Below are 23,084 nucleotides of genomic sequence, written 5' to 3'. Positions count from 1 at the left end.
CCACTTAATCATAAAATCTTTTTTGAAATGCTACATCACACCATCTGTACACAAGGCCTGCATGGAAGATGAGACTGCGTGCCTTTAGAGCACCCGTACCATGTTGGAGTAGCGAGAATTCTGCTTGCTTCCTGCGCTAATGATCCTCTCCCACAGTTTCAGTGGGATGTTGGAGATGTGGTAGGAGCAAGTGATGGCAGAGCAGTGCAGGGACACCAGGTAGGGAGACTGGATCACCGGCCAGCCTGGAGACTTCAAATCGATCACCACGAGCTCTTCGTCAGCCAGCACAACCATGGCACAGGGGTCATCAAACTCTGTAAGAGAGCAGCATATTGTCAGCCCTCATGAAAGTGTTGGATTTCCGAGACAGTGTGCTGACTGCAAACCAAATAGCTTACACTCATCCCTCAATATTCGCAGGGGGGTTAAGGGCAGAGCCGGCCCGCAAATATTGAAAATTTTGCAAATAACTTTTGGGCTGGCTCTGATCACCCCCACCTCCCTCTTTAAGTTGATTAATACCCAAAGCTGCAGCCAAGTGCACCAGACCTTACCTGGTGGTCTAGCAGTCTTTCGGGGCAGGAGCAATCTTCCTACGCTCCTGCCCATTACAGATCACTCATCCAAAATGGCTGCCATGAGTTCCCATAGACTACGGGAACTCATGGCAGCCATTTTGGATGAGTGATCTGCACAGGGCAGGAGCGTAGGAAGATCGCTCCTGCCCCAAAAGACTGCTAGATCACCAAGTAAGGTCTGGGGAGGTGGGGGGCGATTCCGATTTTAGGAAATCGCGAATAATCAAAATCGTGAGTCCCAAAACTGCAAATCGTGAGTCCCAAAACTGCAAATCGGGAGGGGGACGTGTAATTTGTTCTGTGCTTGAGGCAGTCAACACAAATGTTTAGTGAGCTAAATTAGTTTGTCTTTTTTTCCACATGGAAAGCGATAACACAAATCAAAGAAATAAAATGTTGCTCACGTGCAGTAAATCTGTTTGAATATGGAAGGTGTGTATTAAGCTTAATTTGTGCACCTCTATTCACAGGCTCATCTAGGGAGAACCCCTACTCTCAAGCAACTTACAATAAAAATTACATTTTAAACAATAAATAGCTAAAACCTCCCAAACTTCATTACATAAGATAGTATTTAATGTCTTTCAAAATGCCCGTCTCTTCTCTAAGACAATGTGGCAAAATTAGAGCTCCAACTGGATGTATCTTTACAATACAGTCTTGCCTCCACAACCAGTTAGAAATTGGGCATTCTCAGATATACAATTCCCATCTTCTCAATGAGTACACGGGAAAGAAAGCACAGTTACTTACCGTAACAGGTGTTATCCAGGGACAGCAGGCAGATATTCTTGACTGATGGGTGACGGCACCGACGGAGCGCCGGTACGGACAATTTTAGAGTGATTGCACTCTAAGAACTTTAGAAAGTTCTAGTTAGGCCGCACCGCGCGTGCGCGAGTGCCTTCCCGCCCGACAGAGGCGCGCGGTCCCCAGTTAGGATAAGCCAGCTAAGAAGCCAACCCGGGGAGGTGGGAGGGACGCAAGAATATCTGCCTGCTGTCCCTGGATAACACCTGTTACGGTAAGTAACTGTGCTTTATCCCAGGACAAGCAGGCAGCATATTCTTGACTGATGGGTGACCTCCAAGCTAACAAAAAGAGGGATGGAGGGAAGGTTGGCCATTAGGAAAACAAATTTTGCAAAACAGATTGGCCGAAGTGTCCATCCCGTCTGGAGAAAGCATCCAGACAATAATGAGATGTAAAAGTATGAACTGAGGACCAAGTAGCAGCCTTGCAGATTTCCTCAATAGGAGTGGAACGGAGGAAAGCTACAGACGCTGCCATAGCTCTAATTTTGTGGCCCGTGACAGAACCCTCCAGTGTCAGGCCCGACTGAGCATAACAAAAAGAAACGCAAGCAGCAAGCCAATTGGATAGAGTGCGTTTAGATACAGGGTGACCCAACTTGTTAGGATCAAAGGACAAAAACAGTTGAGGAGATGATCTGTGAGGTTTGGTGCGATCAAGATAGTAAGTCAGAGCACGTTTACAATCCAAGGTATGCAAAGCCTGTTCACCTGGATTAGAATGAGGCTTTGGGAAAAAAACAGGAAGAACGATGGATTGATTAAGGTGAAACTCAGACACAACCTTAGGAAGGAATTTTGGATGTGTACGAAGGACAACCTTATCATGGTGAAAAACAGTGAAAGGTGGATCAGCCACCAGTGCATGGAGCTCACTGACCCTCCTGGCAGAAGTGAGAGCTATCAGAAAGACCACTTTCCAAGTTAGAAATTTAAAATGCGTTGTGGCCAGAGGCTCGAAAGGAGGCTTCATTAACGCAGAAAGAACCACATTAAGATCCCATACAACAGGAGGGGCCTTAAGAGGTGGTTTTACATTGAAAAGGCCTTTCATGAACCTTGAGACTAAGGGATGAGCTGAGAGGGGTTTTCCATGGATCGGCTCATGAAAAGCTGCAATGGCACTAAGATGGACCCTTATCGAAGAGGATTTAAGACCAGAATCAGATAAGGACAAAAGATAGTCCAACACCAATCCCACTGCTGTAGATATGGGATTATGGTGATGTAACAGGCACCAGGAAGAAAACCGAGACCACTTCTGCTGGTAACATTGAAGAGTAGACGGTTTCCTGGAGGCATCAATAATAGAACGGACAGGCTGAGAAAGGAGAGCATGAGGTGAAGTCAGCCCGAGAGATACCAAGCTGTCAGGTGCAGAGACTGTAAGTTGGGATGAAGAAGCGTTTGCTGATTCTGTGTAAGTAGTGAAGGAAACAGAGGAAGAGGTATGGGTTCCCTGGAACTGAGTTGAAGTAGAAGGCAAAACCAATGCTGTCTGGGCCACCGTGGAGCGATGAGGATCATGGTGGCTTGTTCCCTCTTGAGCTTGAATAAGGTGCGCAGCATGAGCGGAAGAGGAGGGAATGCATAAAGGAAGAGATTGGTCCAATCCAGAAGAAATGCATCGGGTTCCAGACGGTGAGGAGAGTAAAGTCTGGAGCAAAACAGGGGCAGTTGATGGTTGTGGGGAGCTGCAAAAAGATCCACCTGAGGAGTGCCCCATTGAGAGAAAATGAACTGGAGAGTCGAGGGGTCGAGAGTCCATTCGTGAGGTTGAAGAATTCTGCTGAGATTGTCTGCTAAGCAATTCTGTTCCCCTTGGATGTAGACTGCTTTCAGGAATAGGTGACGAGCAGTCGCCCATGTCCAAATCCTTTGAGCTTCCTGACAGAAAGGACGGGATCCCGTCCCTCCTTGTTTGTTGAGGTAATACATTGCAACTTGGTTGTCTGTGCAAATGAGAAGAACCTGAGGAAAGAGGAGATGTTGAAAAGCTTTGAGGGCGTAAAATATCGCTCTGAGTTCCAGGAAATTGATGTGGTGCTTCTTTTCCTGGGTGGTCCAAAACCCCTGAGTTTGGAACTCGTTCAAGTGAGCTCCCCATGCATAGGGGGAGGAATCCGTGGTGATGACTAGTTGATGAGGAGGTAGATGGAACAGTAGACCTCTGGATAGATTTGATGAGTTCAACCACCAAAGAAGCGACTGTCGAAGAGACGAGGTCACAGATATGTGTTGTGAACAAGGATCCGTCGCTTGTGACCACTGAGTCGCTAGGGTCCATTGAGGAGTACGCAGGTGGAGACGTGCGAAGGGGGTGACATGCACTGTGGATGCCATGTGCCCCAAAAGTACCATCAGTTGATTTGCAGAGATGGAAGTTTTCTGGAACACCTGCTGACAGAGATGAAGGATGGTGTGAAGGCGGTTTGGAGGAAGAAACGCCCTCATCTGAACAGTATCCAGAATGGCTCCAATGAATTGAAGTCGCTGAGTTGGAATGAGGTGTGACTTGGGTAGATTGATCTCGAACCCCAACAGTCGAAGGAAGGAAATGGTCTGATTGGTGGCTATGTGAACGGACTGAGGAGAAGGAGCCTTGATGAGCCAGTCGTCCAGATAAGGGAAGACTTGAAAATTGTGGGAGCGGAGATAAGCTGCGACCACAATCAGACATTTGGTGAATACCCTGGGAGAGGAGGCTAAGCCGAAGGGTAGCACCTTGTATTGGTAATGATGTTGGTTGACAAGAAAGCGAAGGTATTGTCTGGACATCAGATGAATTGGAATGCGAGTATACGCCTCCTTGAGATCGAGGGAACATAGCCAGTCTTCCTGAGAGAGAAGAGGGTATAGGGTGGCAAGAGATAACATCTTGAACTTCTCCTTGACCAGACATTTGTTGAGATCTCTGAGATCTAATATTGGTCTGAGATCTCCGGTTTTTTTGGGTACAAGAAAGTACCGGGAATAAAATCCCAGGCCTTGCTGGTCTAGAGGAACTGGTTCGATGGCATTGAGAAGGAGGAGGGATTGAACCTCCTGACCGAGAAGGAGGGACTGAGCCTTGTTGGAAGCAGACTCTTTTGGTAGACTTAACGGTGGAGGAGTCTGAAAGTTCAGGGCATATCCGTGAGCGATGATAGCAAGTACCCACTGGTCGGAGGTAATTGCTTCCCATCGAGACAGAAAAACCTGTAGTCGACCTCCTATGGGCTGAGGTAGAAGGCATGAGGGAGGAAGACTGGCAATGTTCTCGAGAAGAGAGTCAAAAGGGCTGTGTAGACTTAGGTTGAACAGCCGGTTTTACAGCAGGCTGTTGTTGTTGACGAGCCTGTTGCTGCTGTTGACGCTGCCTGCGAGGTTGAGGAGGATGAGTCTGAGCCGGGCGAGCAGAAAACCTTCTTTGATAAGAAGGTTGTTGCCTGAATGGACGAGGAGGAGGAGGTTTCTTCTTGTTTTTCAACAAGGTGTCCCACCTAGTCTCATGCGCGGAGAGCTTTTGTGTGGCGGTATCCATGGACTCCCCAAACAGCTCATCCCCCAGGCAAGGTGCATTGGCCAGTCGGTCCTGATGGTTTACATCCAGTTCTGAGACCCGTAGCCATGCCAACCTTCTCATTGCTACAGAAATAGCAGTGGCCCGTGACGTCAGTTCAAAAGTATCATAAATGGAACGGACCATAAACTTCCTGAGTTGCAAAAGACTAGAAGTACATTGCTGAAAAGCAGGAAGTTTACGGTCCGGAATGTACTTCTGAAAAGAGGTCACCTGTTGAATGAGATGCTTCAGGTAAAACGAGAAGTGGAATGCGTAATTACCTGAACGGTTGGCCAGCATGGCGTTTTGGTAAAGGCGCTTTCCAAATTTATCCATGGCCTTTCCCTCTCTGCCAGGAGGGACAGAGGCGTAAACACTGGCACCTACAGACTTCTTCAGGGTTGATTCCACCAACAAGGATTCATGGGGAAGTTGTTGCTTATCGAATCCTGGGATTGGAATGACTTTATAAAGAGATTCCAATTTTCTTGGGGCTCCCGGGATGGTTAAGGGAGTTTCCAAGTTCTTATAGAAAGTTTCCCTCAAGATATCATGGAGGGGCAACTTTAAGAACTCCTTAGGAGGATGATCAAAGTCCAAGGCATCTAAGAATGCCTTGGACTTTTTAGAATCAGACTCCAAAGGGATTGAAAGGGTGTCTGACATTTCCCTTAAAAATTTGGTAAATGAGGAGTGCTCTGGCTTAGTAGCAGGGTCTTGCACCGATAGATCCTCCTCTTCAGATGAATAATCTTCCTCGGTACCGAGGTGATCATCCGAGTCATCCCACAAGTCAGGGTCCCGTACCGATTGGAGACGGCCCTGAGAAAGTGGAGTCGAGGTGCCAACATGTTTAGTCTTGCGTACCGATTTCCCCGAACGGTTGGAGACGGTACCAGGGGAGTGTAGAACGGTACGGGGTTCAGAGAACGGTACCGGTTCAGAAGTGTCCGGAGCAGAACGTCGTTTCGGTTCCGCTGATAGAATAGGCATGGACATGGATTTGTGCGGTGCCGACATAGTCGATGTCAATAAAAGGGGTTGATCAACGGTCGGCACCGAAGGCTCATTGGGTACCGACACTGGAGGATTCGGTGTCAACAGAGCCGGGAGCAATTGTTGTAGTTGCTGCTTAAGTTGGGCCTGGAGGATAGAGGCAATGCGCTCATCCAACGTAGGTCCCGATTGCACCGGTACCGGTCTTTTCTTGCTCGGTACCTTCGGGTGAAGTCGATGCCGATGACGAGGCAGTGACTTCAATGGGAGCGGAGCGTTTACGGGGCCGGCGCTCAGTCTGCAGGACTTGGCTCACTGCATGCTCGACTGGTGGCCCTAGGACAGTAGGGGAAGGCTTCTTAGCCGGCTTACCTACAGGGATCGACGTCGGCGATGTATCTGTCGGTGCCGAGACAGTCGGTGTCGATTTGGAGGAAGTTGCCGATGTCGATACTGGTGCAACTTCCATGTCGGTGCCGAACAGAATTCGTTGCTGAATCTGTCGGTTTTTTAAAGTTCTTTTTTGTAAAGAACTACAGCGGGTGCAGGTGTCAGCCCTATGGTCCGGACCCAGACACTGAAGGCACCACTTGTGCGGGTCGGAGAGGGATATAGGGCGCGCACACCGCTGACACTTTTTGAAACCCGGTGACGGGGGCATGAAGGGAAAAACCGCTGTAGCAAAATCGAAGCCGGAGGCTTCGATGGTGCCAACAGGCCCCGCCGGGGTAGTCAATAAAAAAGAAAAAAATAAAACAATTTTTTTTTTTTTTTTTTACAAACGTTAAAAGAACAAGAAAGAAATAAAATGAAGAGAAAAATACGCGCGAGCGGGAAGGCAAGTGAACAGTTTAGAAAAAAACTTCCAACAGCCGTTGGAAACACGCGTCTTCTTAGCTCCGCGGAATTAAGAAAACTGGGGACCGCGCGCCTCTGTCGGGCGGGAAGGCACTCGCGCACGCGCGGTGCGGCCTAACTAGAACTTTCTAAAGTTCTTAGAGTGCAATCACTCTAAAATTGTCCGTACCGGGGCTCCGTCGGTGCCGTCACCCATCAGTCAAGAATATGCTGCCTGCTTGTCCTGGGATAAATGACAGGTTTTAGCGGTCTGTTGGATATGTGCAGAGAAAGCGAGAGAGGCTGCGAGCTGATGAGACAGAGAGGATGGCAGAAGAAGCCATCTCTTCTCCACTGGGCGCTGGGGAGACAGAAGCCTCCAATTTCTTTCAAAGTTTCAAAATATTTAATACAGAGGGAATTCCAATGTCTGAAAATTGCTCACATGAATGGGAATTGCATGGACACAGGAACGTGTACATGCTTGAATTTAATTCTGACGTTCTGCACACAAGTACCACACGTGCCAGCCCAAATTTGAAAATGGGTTTCAAGTCTCGTATAAAATACCCACTTGACTGCAAGATCCCCGTAGGGTAAAATTTCTCTAATTATTTGAATTTCTGTATCCATAAAGATATTCAAATGCTAAAACAATTGTTTTCATGAAAAGTGAATTGTAGTCTAAATAAAACCTCATACAAATAAAACATTAGCAGGAATAATACATAGTAGGAAAAATGTGCTTCAAGTCCTGTACGAGACATTAATTGCTGGGTACACAGATTGTAAAGATCTAGCTATGAAACAGACTTGGTTTTTTTTGTTGCATAGAGCTTTTGGACCCCAGTTCGGTTACAGAAGTTGGATAGTTCGAGGTCCAATAGATGCTGGCATTGTGGTTTAGAAGCTGGGACATTAGACCATTTAATATTTTTCTGTCCCTATATAAATGCCTTTTGGAAGTTAATTTGGTCCCAAATTAATTCATTGTTAGAAAATCATGTTGCCCTTTCATATGATACTATATTATTTGGTACATCAATGAGATTTAAAAGCCCAATTTCTGCAAATAATAATAAACTTCTATTGATATTGACAGGGGTTGCCATTCAGCAGATTACAGGAAATTGGAAAGATTACACTAAACTAAATTATACTTTTTGGTGGAATTCAGTGTGCCATATTTATAAAATGACTTTCCAAACCTTGTGAACCACACTAAAATCTTATATTGGTAGGCTGTCACACAAATATAAACATAAAGGTAAGTATTACAGAGAGAAACCAGGGGTCTCAAGTGCTCCCAGCCAGAAGCCCGATATATGTTACAGGGCTAATGGCTAATGTGGTGAGCTATCATCGTTCCCGTTTATTTTCTCTGTAAAATTTTTAGCTTATTTTTTGCTACCCGGAAGTGACATCAGACGCTCCCGATGGTTTAAAATTGCCACGGTATTTGATGTAGCTTCTTGACCCGTTAAGGTTCCTGGGTCAATCTATGGAGCAGTCGCTTCATTTTCAGCTTAAGTAACTGTGCAACGTCAGGGAATTAACAGGTATGGCATATGAAGTTTGTTGTCTGTTCGTCAAAGCTAGGTCCTCTTTTGAGGCTTGAGTTGTAATTGAAAATTGCGGTTCTAGTGTTGGTCACTTGGTTGAAAAACTCTTTAGTTAAAGACAGTTTAATAATATTTTAGAAAAACTCTATAATAAGATCTTTAGTTAGGGGAAGGTTCCCCTCAGCGACGCTGTAGGACCCTGTTTAATACAGATATTTAACACCTATTTAATGTGTTAGTTATTGCTCTTAAGTAAGAACAATATATTTTAAAATAAGGTCTTAAAATAAATAAGGTTTAAAACTTTTTAAAATAAAAAAGATTTGATATAAAAGTTGCTTCATTTTCATTTCTAGTGTTGCCTTTGGCGTTCTTTCCTGATGAAGCCCCTGTTTGAAGTATAGGGGCGAAACGGAGATCATCCGTCGTCAAGTCAATTTGAAAGTTAAGTGAAGTTGCTAAAGTTTGCTCAATAGTTACTCATGCATAAAGTGGAAGAGTAATAGATCAGCAACACAGCCGTGCTAAATGTAGTAAAAAGCATATACAATACAGAAAAAGTTTAAAAGCAAAAAAAGTTAAAAAGCAAAAAATAAGCTAAAAATTTTACAGAGAAAATAAACGGGAACGATGATAGCTCACCACATTAGCCATTAGCCCTGTAACATATATCGGGCTTCTGGCTGGGAGCACTTGAGACCCCTGGTTTCTCTCTGTAATACTTACCTTTATGTTTATATTTGTGTGACAGCCTACCAATATAATATTTATAAAATGGAAAGGGTGCTATGCAACAAGGAAATTATCAGAAGTTTAAAAGATTTGGGGGCCATTGATTATTTATTCTAATGATCAGACATCTTAAACACCTTAGTATTGGATAAGATATAGGGGGGGGATTATGAATGATAATAATTGTTAATTATTAATATATGGGTGGGTGGAATATATATTAATATATATTTGGAGGAATATAAATAAGATTGTCAAGTGATTAGTTAAAAATCTTTCTGATTGATTATTATACACTTGTTGTAATATTTGAAAATGAATAAAGATTCATAAAAAAAAAAGACATTTCTGCTTTTTGATGGTACTTCTTGTTGACGCCATCTGTCTTGAAACGTCGGTGCTACTGGGTCTCTGGTTAAGTGCTATCAAACAAGAGCATGGGTGGATGAGGGCTGCGCATGCAGCATCCCCAGAAACTGGAGTGGTCATCTTAATAAGTTCATACCACATAAGGTTTTGTGGAGAACATACTCATAGATCCCACACAGCATATAAATTTGTTTATATGCCCCTGGGGCTACAGAAGGCTTTATTGGGTCTCTTGGATTTGTGGTATGCACTTTATAATTTCAGTTCTCCTCTCATGATTAGTAACATGTACTGGTGCATCCTATGAGGTGGGCATGGAGATCTCTCTGCCATCAGTTACAACTCAACCCTAAGGAATCCCCATGTTATAATCAGTAAAGTGGGATTTATGCCTGGGTCACACATTATGTAGTGTTTTCTATTTGGGGGGCTCTGTATCCACAGAGAGAGTCCTAGATGGGCAGGAATGTATTAGGACCTTTCAAGAGTTGCAGGGGGGCATGCAAGATGGCCACGATGGAATGACTGTGGGTGAGACGCTCCCAGAATAGTTTCCCCACTTTACCTTCACGCTACGAAAATGCCGAAGAGAAGGGGCAGGAGCGCTGCTGGAGCCTCGCGGCGCTCAGCTACCCCTCCTATGGCGACTATTGATGAATTTCTGAGGCGCTTACAGCAGGAGTGAGTTTTTGTCGGGGATTCGCCCGCTGGAGATTCTGGCAATGAGTGAGGCGGTAGTGAACCTTCCTGGGCTCGAGGCAACGCTGAGCCATAAGAACATATAAGAACATAAGCAATGCCTCTGCTGGGTCAGACCTGAGGTCCATCATGCCCAGCAGTCCGCTCACGCGGCGGCCCAACAGGTCCAGGACCTGTGCAGTAATCCTCTATTTATACCCCTCTATCCCCTTTTCCAGCAGGAAATTGTCCAATCCTTTCTTAAACCCCTGAACTGTACTCTGCCCTATTACTCCCTCTGGAAGCGCATTCCAGGTGTCCACCACTCGTTGGGTAAAGAAGAACTTCCTAGCATTCGTTTTAAATCTGTCCCCTTTCAACTTTTCCAAGTGTCCTCTTGTTTTTTTATTTTTCGAAAGTTTGAAGAATCTGTCCTTCTCTACTCTCTCTATGCCCTTCATGATCTTATAAGTCTCTATCATATCCCCTCTAAGTCTCCTCTTCTCCAGGGAAAAGAGACCCAGTTTCTCCAATCTCTCAGCGTATGAGAGGTTTTCCATCCCTTTTATCAAGCGTGTCGCTCTCCTCTGAACCCTCTCGAGTAACGCCATATCCTTCCTAAGGTACGGAGACCAATATTGGACGCAGTATTCCAGATGCGGGCGCACCATCGCCCGATACAATGGCAGGATAACTTCTTTTGTCCTTGTTGTAATACCCTTCTTGATTATGCCTAGCATTCTATTTGCTTTCTTAGCGGCTGTTGCGCACTGTGCCGTCGGCTTCATTGTCATGTCCACCATTACCCCCAAGTCCCTTTCTTGGTTGCTCTCATTCAATAATATCCCTCCCATCGTATAGTTGTACCTCGGGTTTCTGTTTCCAACATGCAATACTTTACATTTCTCAATGTTGAACTTCATCTGCCATCTCGCCGCCCATTCCCCCAATTTGTTCAAGTCCCTTTGCAATTCTTCGCATTCCTCTTTAGTCCCAGCTCCACTAAATAGTTTTGTATCGTCCGCAAATTTTATTATCTCACACTTCGTGCCTGTTTCTAGATCATTTATGAATATATTAAATAGCAGCGGCCCGAGCACTGAGCCCTGCGGAACACCACTCGTGACCCCCATCCAGTCCGAGTAGTGGCCCTTCACCCCTACCCTCTGTTTCCTACCCGCCAACCAGTTTCTGATCCATCTATGTACGTCTCCGTCCACTCCATGGTTCTTCAGTTTCCGGAGTAGACGTTCGTGAGGCACCTTGTCAAAGGCTTTTTGGAAATCAAGGTATATGATGTCTATGGGGTCTCCTCTGTCCATCCGTTTGTTAATTCCTTCGAAGAAGTGCAATAAGTTCGTTAGGCACGATCTCCCCCTGCAGAAACCATGTTGGGTTGTTTTCAAAAGTTCGTTTCTTTCCAGATGTTCATCGATGTGTTCTTTAATCAGTGCTTCCGTCAGTTTCCCCGGAACCGAAGTCAAACTCACTGGTCTGTAGTTTCCCGGGTCACCTCTTGATCCCTTTTTAAAGATGGGCGTGACATTGGCTATCTTCCAATCCTCCGGGATCATGCCTGTTTTCAAGGATAGGTTGCAAATTTGCTGCAGTAGTTCTGCTATCTCCTCCTTTAATTCCTTCAGAACCCTGGGATGGATTCCGTCCGGACCCGGGGATTTGTCAGTTTTAAGTTTTTCTATCTGCCTGTGTACATCATCAAGGCTCACTTCCATGGATGTTAATTTTTCTGCTTGATTTCCATTGAATATTTGTTCAGGTTCCGGTATGTTGGTTGTGTCTTCGTTTGTAAATACAGACGAGAAGAACATGTTGAGTCTTTCTGCGACTTCTTTCTCCTCCTTCACCGCTCCCTTCCTGTCTCCGACGCAAGGTCCCCGCCTCCTCAGCCGCAGGGAGCCAGCTCACCGCGGAATGACAGTCTATCTGAAGAGGTAGACTCTCTATCCCGGGAGGCTATTTTGAGTTTGGCTCCGGAAGAACTTAATCCTGGGGCATAAACAACAATGGAGCAGCCAGACGAACAAGGCAGAAGAGAGAGAAGCCCTGTGACTAGGGAAACTCAATCAATACAACCAGGTACATTTGCTTCTTTAAAACCTACTAATGTTACCCTGGATTCTATTTGGGACCTAGTTGCAAGCCTGGGACAGACTTTATCCCCACAAATACTAGAATTGAAAAAAAAAGTTTTGGAACAAAAGGAGGAATTTAAAGTTGTTAAAGAAGATACCTCTTTATTGAAAACTAAAGTGGACACTATTGAAAAGGAATTATTAGAAGTAAAACAGGTGCAGGGTACTTTAATTAGAGATAACACTAATTTAAGAAGGAAAGTTGAAAGTTTAGAAAATATCTCTCGTTCAAACAATCTTAGAATTCTGAACTTTCCTAAAACTTCAACGATATCTGCAAAAGAGATGTTGAAAAAATATCTAATTGAAATAGTAAATATTCCTGAAGATATGCTTCCTCCTTTCCTACAAGTATTCTATCTTCCGACTAAAACAAAAGAAGAATCTTCTGTGCTGGTACAAAACCAGAATTCTCAAATGGACGTGACATCAATCTTGGAAACATCTCTTAAGGAATTAGTAAAACCCGCTAGTCTTTTACTCACGGTGGTATTAACACATGATAAAAATGTATTGTAAAATATAGATCAAATACATATATATTTTTTGAACCATCTCAGCTAACAGGATTTCTCTCTATGAAAAGCCTTGAAGGGGATCTAATAACATCAAATTAATATTTAAAGATATTCCTGTAACCAGTCAGGAAATTGCGATTTTGTTGTTTAATTGGATGCGATTCCATTTTCCTTATTTCACTCACTAAGATTCTTGGATCTATATATATAATGGACTAAAGATTGATTAAGAAAACTATTTCCTTTTTATTTTATATACGTTTATTATATATTGTAATGTCTTTCTCAATATTCTGAACAAGAAGTTATTTCTTGATTTGTTTTGGTGTTAAATACAAATAAAGAATTAAAAAAAAAAAAGTTGCAGGGGCATGCTGGCTTTGGTAGGCATAATTTGCAAATTAAACACAATATCTAAAGTCCTCAGTTGGCAGATCTTGTAGAGAAGGTGATAGAAACAGAAAATTATCTCCTTCAGAAGCTGAACATCAGATTTTGTTTTTTGGTTAGACGAGTATGCGACCCATTTAAAGGCAAAGCAGACATATGGCAGCAGAATTAGATGTGAACTGGAGCCTGGATGCTTACAGGCAAACAAAGATATCCTTATTTTATTGGCCATGTTTTTCATCATGAACTTTAGCAAAAGGTCACGATGTATCTCAATAATTCACTGCAACATGCAGGTATAGTCAAAAATATACACTGTATAAAATGTAAATATGGGGAGGGCTCATTGGGACATGCTTTTTCCACATGCCCAGTTGTACTTTGGATAGCCACTCTCAACTGTGTAACATCTATTACTGGGGTGCAGATTCCGGAGTTGCTCATCTTTGGATATTTGTAGCGCTCTTAAAAGTGAATTAAGACATGAAGCAACTCTTTAGAAAAGTCTATTTTGCTGTCGGAAACCGGCAGCCCCCTATTACAGAGTAGGGAAGTGGGCTGGAGTAGAAAAATAGCCTAAGAGTTCATGCAGTGGCCTGAGAACCAGGCTCAATTAACACTGCAGTTCCTTATGACTTGGGGCAAGTCACTTAACCCTCTGTTGCCCCAGGTACAAAATAAGTACCTATGTGTAATACGCAAACTGCTTTGATTTTAACCACGGAAAGGTGGAATATCAAATTCCATCCCTTTTTCCCTTTCCCATTGCTAATTCAATGGCTTCTTGTGCTACATGATATGATGGTGATGGAAAAGATGTTTGCCAGGCTTTCAAAGCCACTGTGCTGGGAGGTGTTTATGAGAATCTGGGACCCTTATGTGGGAGTGCTACCCCATACAGCGCAAACTATGGCCTTGAACATGAAACTCTACTGCAGATTCTCCCCTTGTCTCTGGATCTTTAGAGACAATTAAAAGGGAGTGTGAGAAGTAGGCCAGTTAAGGTGATGCATTGTGTGCTTCTGGAATTGGTGATAGTTCATGGGGCGTATAAGAACATTGCATACTGTGCAATATCTGTTTGTTCTTCGTTTGTAAATAAAGTATTAAAAAAAAGGCAAGCCCCCACAATAACAGCAACAATGTAACACTAGCATTTGAAACAGCGAGAGCCTCTACAGATTGATGAGAAAGACGCCACCCTTCCTACCTGCAACTGGATCCGCATTGGAAACAATAAAGAAGTCTATAACTCGAGATGTGAAGTCAAAGGCCGTCTGTTGGTTGCCAAAGATGACAGAAATGCTGTGCCGATCACCATAGCTGGCTCGGGGCATCCCTCCTTGAAATATAATATATGCAGGTCTAAGAATGAGAGAAAACAGTGAGTATGTTAACTTATTCTGCATGTTTTAAAAGGGTGAGGAAGGAGGAAATTCAAATGCAATTTGTGGACTGCAAGATAGAAGTGTAATACTCTGTACCTGCCAAGGGTTCATAGACAACCCTGCGAAAGACAAAGGCGCGTGCCAACAATTGAGCGCAAGACGGAGGTGCGCGCCGAAGAAAATTACAGTTTTTAGGGGCTCCGACGGGAGGTTTTGTTGGGGAGCACCCCAGTTTACTTAATAGAGATCGCGCCGGCGTTGTGGGGGGTTGTAACCCTCCACATTTTACTGTAAACTTAACTTTTTCCCTAAAAACAGGGAAAAAGTGAAGTTTTCAGTAAAATGTGGGGGGTTACAACCCCCCACACCCCTACAACGCGGTGCGATCTCTATTAAGTAAAGTGGGGGGGTTCCCCCCACGCCCCCCCCCGTCGAAGCAGTAAAAACTGTAATTTTCTGTGGCGCGCGCCTCCGCACTGCGCTCAATTGTCTGCACGCGCCTTTGTCCCGGCGCGCCTTTGACCTGACACCCCAGCCAAGCTAGGGACCATGGGAGCTATTTGTGTGATAACTAATTTGATGTCAATTATTCAGTATCTCTTATTCACATAAGCAGGCTATAGGCTACATCAAATGATATTTTATGAATTTATATTTATTTATTAAGTTTTCTAGCCCATTGTCCCCAAAGAGCCCTGAACGGGTTTAACCATTTCTGTACAAGTTTACAATACAAGATTTTATCCTAATTTGATAAATGCTATGGGCTAATGATAATATACAGTTTACTGGTTACAATTTGCTATGGTTGTCCTTATGATGCAAGGTTTCCAGTACAAGGTATATCTAATTCGACACACAGAAAGTTACAATGGCTGTTATAGGGGAAAACACCCTCCAGGGATTCAAGACAAAGTTAGACAAGTTCCTGCTGAACCAGAACGTATGCAGGTAAAGCTAAACACTGGTCTTTGATCTAAGGGCCGCCGTGGGAACGGACTGCTGGGCACGATGGATCACTGGTCTGACCCAGCAGCAGCAATTCTTATGTTCTTAAGATACAAAGGATCAGCATTCACTAATTTTGTCATGATTATATGCATCCAAGGGTGATAATTCTCACCCTTGGATTCATTAATTATGTTGATTTTGATTAATGAATTTTATATCCCCTACCTTGTGTTTTCTCCCTGACTATTCTTTCTATAATATTTTGTAATTCAAATCCCTTTTTCCCTTTTTTTTCTTGTTTGTGAATAGTTTGGTTTGATTTTAAGTCTATGTTAAATATTGTATTACTTTTTAATATTGTAATTTTTATGTTTATTATTTATGTTCATTGCTTTGAAGTATAATTAAGCGATTAATCAAAAACACTAATAAACTTGAAACAATGGTAAGAAATGAAATAGGCTGTGTTGACACTTACCCCTTCTTTGTCGTCTGCCAAAAGATTTTCGAAATGGCTTTGCAAGGGAAAGGACCTGCAAACAAAAAAAAAAAAACCACCATCAATTTCAAAATTTAGACCAGCACATGAAATAATGGAGCCCCTCTGCCCCCTCCCCCAAGAAAAAGAAAATCTTCAGTATGAGGATGAACAGGAGACAAACTCTCCAGTAAAGGATACAAAAAAAAGTCACAATTTAAACAAAATTTTGACAGCTGGTCCCAGATGTTATGAGGCAACATGCACTGAATATAAAAACAGAGCAATCACAATACAGCAAAAGCACTACAGCCCCTTGATGGGAATCCAGAGAAATAAAGGCTAAGAAGTTGAGAAAAATGCCCTATTTGCCAATGCTCACTGCTCGATTTGTTCCACCCACTATGAGCTGAATTCACATGCTACATTTCATGCACTACACTTTATAACAATTTTTGGCATTTGCTAAAAGACAAGAACCTTCAAAACACAGAGGCGCAATACTTGAAATTCTATGCATCTCTCCCCCCCAGTATTTTCTGAGGGTGTCAGGACCTGACGGACAAGGCGGTGTATCAAGTTTTTAACAAACATAATTGGAGAAATATACCCACTGTTAGCTAACTGCATAACCAATATGTGCACCATGATACAGGCAGTCCCTGGGTTAAGAACAAGTTACGTTTTTAAAGCCATTCTTAAGTAAGATTTGTATGCAACTCAGAACTTGTAGATTTTAAGATTCTTGCTGCTTCCCTCTGCTCCCAGCCAACAAAAGGGCCAACTGCCCCTACCAGTGTTTCCTCTAAGATACAACATGTACAGCAACACACTGTTCTTAATGTGGCCATGCGTCATTCCTGAATCTGCTGCAGGAGAAGTGTCAGAGTCTACACCACTGGAAATACTGCTCAGTGAAATCAAATGAAGCTGCGACCCCATTCTTAAGTATGAGTCATACTTAAGTCGGGTGTCTGTAACTCGGGGACTGCCTGTATTTAGTTACATAATTAAAATTCCCTTTAACAAAAGATAGTCAAATGAGAGTTCAGGGTTTCCCCTTCACTAGTGGCCCTAGGCACTCACACAGTCTGCTTATACTTGGAGCAGGCTCCTTCTCTCAGATACTGACCGTAAGGCTGTTTGCTTTGTATAGGCTCAGACTGCTTTTTGTCACTGGATACGGACCACTGGCTATAACTCCCATCATTATGGCAGCTGATAATCTCACAGCCATCCCTTCGCCAGGAAACATTTTCTAATTGCTAAGAAAGGAGAAACAAAGTAGAAATATGATGTAGAAGCACATACAGCCACAGCCACCGCATCCTTTTACTAAGGTGTTTTAGCAGTTTTAGTGCGCGCTAAACGCCAACGCGTCCATAGACTATAATGGACATATTAGCGTTTGATGCATGCTAAAACATCTAGCATGCCTTAGTAAAAGGACCCCTTGGTTATTAGCACAGAATAAAAAATGGGTCTGCATATTTGTACACACCCATTGGTTACATGCACCTATATAAGAGGTAGTGCTGCCCAATTCAGGGGAAAAAAAATTTCTATTCGATTTGGCATACTGAATTGATTTTTTGATTCACTTTTCCTGCCCGATCGGGTGTTTTTTTTTTCCAAACAGCCTGACAGGTTTATTTTTGTAGCCTCTTCATCCACCCCGTCCACCCTTTGCCCTCTCCAACACCACGCTGGTGCTGTGGTGTAAACAAAAGAAACAAAAAAAGACTTTTCCTCTGTTAGGTCCTAACTCAGGCTTGCTGTCTAACACCAGTTCTGGCAGGATATACGTTTCAAATCTGATATATTGTAATCACAAAACAGAAAATAAAATTATTTTTTCTACCTTTTGTTGTCTGATCATTTTATTATTTAAATCATGTTGATCCCAGGCTCTGGTTTCTGTTTGTCTTCTGTTAACTTGCTCACCAGGGTCTCCTGCCCATTTAATGTTTTCTTCTTTCTCCATACTCACCATTCATATTCCATTTCTGTACCTTCCCTTCCACTGCTATATCCAACATTTCTGTCTTTCCCACTGCCTATCATCTCTCTCTCTCCCTGCCTTGTGCCCTAGGTCAAACCTCTCTATTCCCCTGCATGTAGCATCTCTCCCTTCCTCCCCTCTATTAAGTGCAACATTTCTTTCTCTCTCCTCAAGCACCGTTTTTCCTTGCCCTCCACCCTATGTCCAACATTTCTCTCTCTCTTTTCCATGCATGCCTCCCTCTCCACCACCATATGCAGGATTTTCCCTCTTACCCCTTTCTATCTCTTTGCTGCATCTCTCCCTTTATCTCCTCCACCCTATGTCCAACAATTCTTCCTTTCTCCTCTCTCCCCCTTCTGCAACAGCTGTACAGCAGCTTTCCATCCCTCATTTCCATCCACTTGTGCAGCAGCCTCCCATCCCTCCTATTCTCATATGTAGCACTTCCTGATTGACCGACTGTGAATCTATATTTGAATCCCACTTATCAAGGCTGATCAAGCTGAGATCTTAGAAAAATAGGGGCATATAGCTATAAAGCTCCCAGAGAAAATGTATCTTTATATGTAACTCTTCTATTCAAAGTTACAGTAAAGTCAAAAAACAGTTACAAATTAAATGATGCCTTAGCGGAATCTATCCTCCCCCATCATAAACACCTCCCTAGCGACAGGAAAGGACGCACTCAGCTGGAAAACGGCCATCAACAAACCCACTCTCAAAAAACCTCCCCTCGACCCAAATGACCCGAACAACTACCGCCCAGTCTCCAACCTCCCTTTTGTATACAAACTCCTGGAAAGAACAGTATTCCACTATCTACTCCCATTCATTGAAGAACAGAATGCCCTCTTCCCCTTCCAATCTGGCTTCCGAGCAGGCCACAGTACAGAAGCAGTTCTATTGGACATCATCAATGACAGTTGGTCAATACTAGACAAAGGCAATGATGCCCTCTTAATACTACTTGACCTAAGTGCTGCCTTTGATACCATTGACCATCAGCTCTTACTGCACAGACTCACCAACCTAGGAATCAAGGACCTGCACTCCAATGGTTCACTTCCTTCCTTCAGCAATCAGTACTGCTAGGCCCAAACAAATCCAAACACATCAAATATGGAGTCCCCCAGGGTGCCCTACTGTCCCCTTCTCCTCTTCAACCTGTACATCAGACCAGTCATCGATATTGTCAAAAAATACAACATTAAAATCCACTCCTATGCTGATGACATGCAGCTTCTCCTCCTGCTAGGTAAAGACCAATCCATCCAACTCACCAACCTTCAACACTGCCTCACTGACATGAAGAGCTGGATGACAATCAACAAACTTCAGCTGAATGCTGCCAAAACTGAACTACTATGGATTAGAAAGAAGAACACCAACTTCACCCGCCCAACACTATCTTGGGACTCCACACTCTTGACAGCAAAAGACCAAGTGCACAGTCTTGGGGTGGTATTGGATGGCCACCTGTCCCTCTCAGCCCACATCTCTCAGGTAGTCTCCACTTCCTTCTACTATCTGCGCCAGCTAAAAAGGATCAAACCATATATCACTAAACCTAACCTAGCCCAACTCCTCTATGCCTATGTATTCTCCAGAATGGATTATTGCAACTCTATCTTCAATGGAATCACCACCAAAGAACTCAAGCACCTCCATCGGGTGCAGAACTCTGCAATCCGCCTCCTACACAACCTCGCCTACCATGACCCCCATCTCCCCAGACTTCCATGAAGAACAGTGGTTGCCGATTAACAAGCGCTGTGTATTCAAAGCTCTTGTAATGGCCTACAAGAGATTCCACCTCACCACTCCAGCCTACATCATATCTAAACTCCCATAGGACACTCTTGCCTGCTCACTCCGCTCTGAAACCTAGAAATGTCTGCACATCCCTGCATGAAGATCCCTCCTAATGGAAACGGCTCATAAATGCTCATATAGCAACTTCACCCCCCGTCTCTGGAATAAGTTGCCCGCCCAGATACGATCTCAAGTCTCGCTGATGACCTTCCGGAAAACGCTGATGACCCATCTCTTCACCTGAACAGTGCCAATGATCAGCCTACTCCATGCTCTCCTCCTCCTTCCCGACTCCCTGCATTCCCATCCTCCCCCTCCACTCCTGTCTCTTCTAGGAATGCCTTTGTCCTGTAATTTTTTGTGAATGTCAATTGTAACCCGTTCTGAGCCCCCAGGATAACGGAATAGAAATCGAATTAAATAAATAAATAAAATAATATACATGAGAGGAGGAAAAGACTTCAAGAGCTCAGTGAGACAGTCCTTTGAGCTTATGAGCATTCATGTACTGCTCACATACCCAGTGCCATCAGTCAGAAAAACCTCCTCTCTCTCCTTAGCTTATTGATATATCTTATTTTTTGCCTTTATCTTTTTTTCTTTTTTAATAAGATAAATTATGTCCATTCAGTGCTTCTGTGTAATATCAACAAGCATAAATTCAAGTATTACAAAAGGCCAAAAATTTGCTGTACCAAAATGAAGAGATTCATAAAACTGTATAGAGGAAACCACTTAGCTTGATGTTAACCAGGTCCACTCTACGGAAGATCTCCATGTCACTGTAAAAAAACAGCTTCTTCAGAAGCATGGCATCCATCCAGATTGAAAAACCAGGAAAACTTTTTTGCTTATAAGTAATACTGGTCACAAATAAAAGCTAGATTTCTTCTTTCAATCAGTTTTCAAAGACCACTGCACAGGGGGAAAAATCCTTACATCCCCCGCCCTAGCTGGAGAGTAACTTTCTGACTAATGATGGCTCTGTGTATGTGAGAAGTACATGAATGCTAATAAGCTCAAAGGACTTTCTCACTGAGCTCTTGAAGTCTTTTCCTTCTCTCATGCATATTATGTAACTACCATTAAATTTGTAACTTTTTTTTTTTTTTTTACTTTGCTGTAACTTTGAATACCACTAGTTTACTGGCATTAGAAGATAAGAATAGTCTTACTGGGTCAGACCAATGATCCATCTATCCTAGTATCCCGTCTTCACGGAGGCCAATACAAGGCACAAGTACCTGGCAAAAACCCAAATAGTAGCAGCATTCCATGCTACAGTCCATATCTGTCTCACCAGCAAACTTTTCCTCCAGGAACGTGTCCAAACATTTTTGAAAACCAGTTACATTAACTGCTTTTACATCCTCTGGCAATGTGTTCGAGAACTTACTATTCTTTGAGTGAAAAAAATATTTCCTCCTATTACATCGCCAACATTATTACATTGTTAGCTACCCTCAAGAATAAACCTTTTTGATTACCAGCGACCCCTTAATGTTTTTTCCATTGCTCGTTCTTTCCTTTAATTGAAATTGTAGTTCTTCCCTTTTACCCCCACCTTCTAGTTTGTGATGTTTTAAAGTCTGTCTCTATTTGTCTATTTTTATCAATGTACATCGCTTTGAAAATATTATATAAGCATTTCATCAAATTTTAAATAAAACTTGGAAACTTATTGGTTTTAAAAACATTACTCTGTAACTTCATTGAGTGTCCCCTAGTCTTTGTAAATCTTTTTTTTTTAATTTATATTTTCAAAATAATTACATACAAAATTGTACAAGAAATACATCATTTCAATTCATTATTAAACAAATGAATATAACATAAAAAGAAAAAGAGGAAAATCTCTTGAATATAGTCCACCTGTGAGGGAGAGAAAAACTTAAGAAACCTCCTTGTGGGAGTCAAGGATCAAAAACTAATATATAATAAAAGGAAATTAAGCTCGAACATACATCATTCTTACTATTTTATGACCTCATTATACAACTTCAGTTTCAGTCTGGGCCACGGTAGGAAACCCTTTACCTTCCAGGAAAAAACCCAATTGGGCCGGTTCAAAAAAAATATACTTATTCCCTTGATAGGAAATAAAACACTTACAAGGAAACCTTAACTGAAAACTTGCCCCTAAAGAAACCACTCTTGTACGATATGTAAGAAATTCTTTCCTGCGAGATTGAGTCCATTTAGATACATCTGGAAATATATTCACCTTTTCACCTAAATAGGAGACCTGTTTCATTTTAAAGTATAATTTCAGTATCATTTCCTTATCTTGTAGAAACACAAGCGTAACTACCAATGTAGCACGACCTTGCACCTCTATCTCAGATGATTCCAATACTGCAGAGACACTGAGGCGGGACAGACGAGTCTGGAGGACTCACCGATTGGTGAGGAGCGTCTCAAACGCCCAGCTAGCCCGGATGTCAGCACATCGTCATCGACTCAAGTTTTGGAGCCGATGCAGGTGGGGGAACTTTCACCGCTGAAAACGAGTGGTGGTGAGGGTGAGGGAACTCGCGGGCTAACCCGCGTAGAAGGAGCCACGTTCCAACAGGCTGATCTTTCCCCCCTCAAGCCACTTGTGAAACCGGCAGCGGTGACTCTGGATTCGATCTGGACCGCGATAGAAAACCTACATGCGGTATGTACTAACTTTGTCATAAATACTTTAAATCTATCTGCTAAGATAACCCATTTGGAGACCTCTGCCCAACTTCAGAAGGAAGAAATATCTAAATTGGAGAAAACAACTAATGAAACGAAGACTTTGCTTGTTAAACAATCATCTGATAAAATGTTAATAATGAGTAAGATTGAAAACTTGGAAAATCAACAAAGGAATTTAAACCTGAGACTTTTAAATTTCCCAATTGCTAAATATTTTTCTCCTTTAGAATTGTTTAAAAAATTTTTGGTAATGGTGCTGAAAATTCCAGACTCTAACTTACCCCCTGTACAAAAAATTTATTATTTAAAAAAGATTGCAGAGGATACTCAAGGGGAAAAGACTGAGTTAGATGTAAATCTTAATGCAGTGTTAAAACAAACAAACAAACAAACAAAAAAAACCCAAAACGATCCATTTGTACCCATTCTACACCACTCAGGATTTTGTAGACTTCAATCATATCCCCCCCTCAGCTGTCTCTTTTCCAAGCTGAAGTGCCCTAACCTCTCTAGTCTTTCCTCATACAAGAGGAGTTCCATCCCCTTTTTCATCTTGGTTGCTCTTTGAACTTTTTCTAGTGCTGCTATATCTT

General features: G+C 42.9%; 1 protein-coding gene across 4 annotated transcripts in view; it reads right to left on the bottom strand.

The window, feature by feature from the left end:
* Positions 1 to 23,084, bottom strand: part of LLGL2 (LLGL scribble cell polarity complex component 2) — a 121,204-nt gene that overhangs the window by 32,620 nt on the left and 65,500 nt on the right. For all 4 annotated transcript variants that reach the window (XM_033961151.1, XM_033961150.1, XM_033961153.1 and 1 more), the window contains 4 exons: positions 17,122 to 17,254; positions 15,990 to 16,044; positions 14,383 to 14,537; positions 100 to 317 (listed from right to left, as the gene is read on the bottom strand). In XM_033961151.1, the coding sequence (XP_033817042.1) occupies positions 100 to 317; positions 14,383 to 14,537; positions 15,990 to 16,044; positions 17,122 to 17,254 (561 nt within the window). The remainder of the gene's footprint in view (positions 1 to 99; positions 318 to 14,382; positions 14,538 to 15,989; positions 16,045 to 17,121; positions 17,255 to 23,084) is intronic.

This window comes from Geotrypetes seraphini, chromosome 10 (assembly GCF_902459505.1).
Source record: "Geotrypetes seraphini chromosome 10, aGeoSer1.1, whole genome shotgun sequence".
Lineage (NCBI taxonomy): Eukaryota > Metazoa > Chordata > Amphibia > Gymnophiona > Dermophiidae > Geotrypetes > Geotrypetes seraphini.
This window is presented reverse-complemented; position numbering and strand designations above follow the sequence as displayed.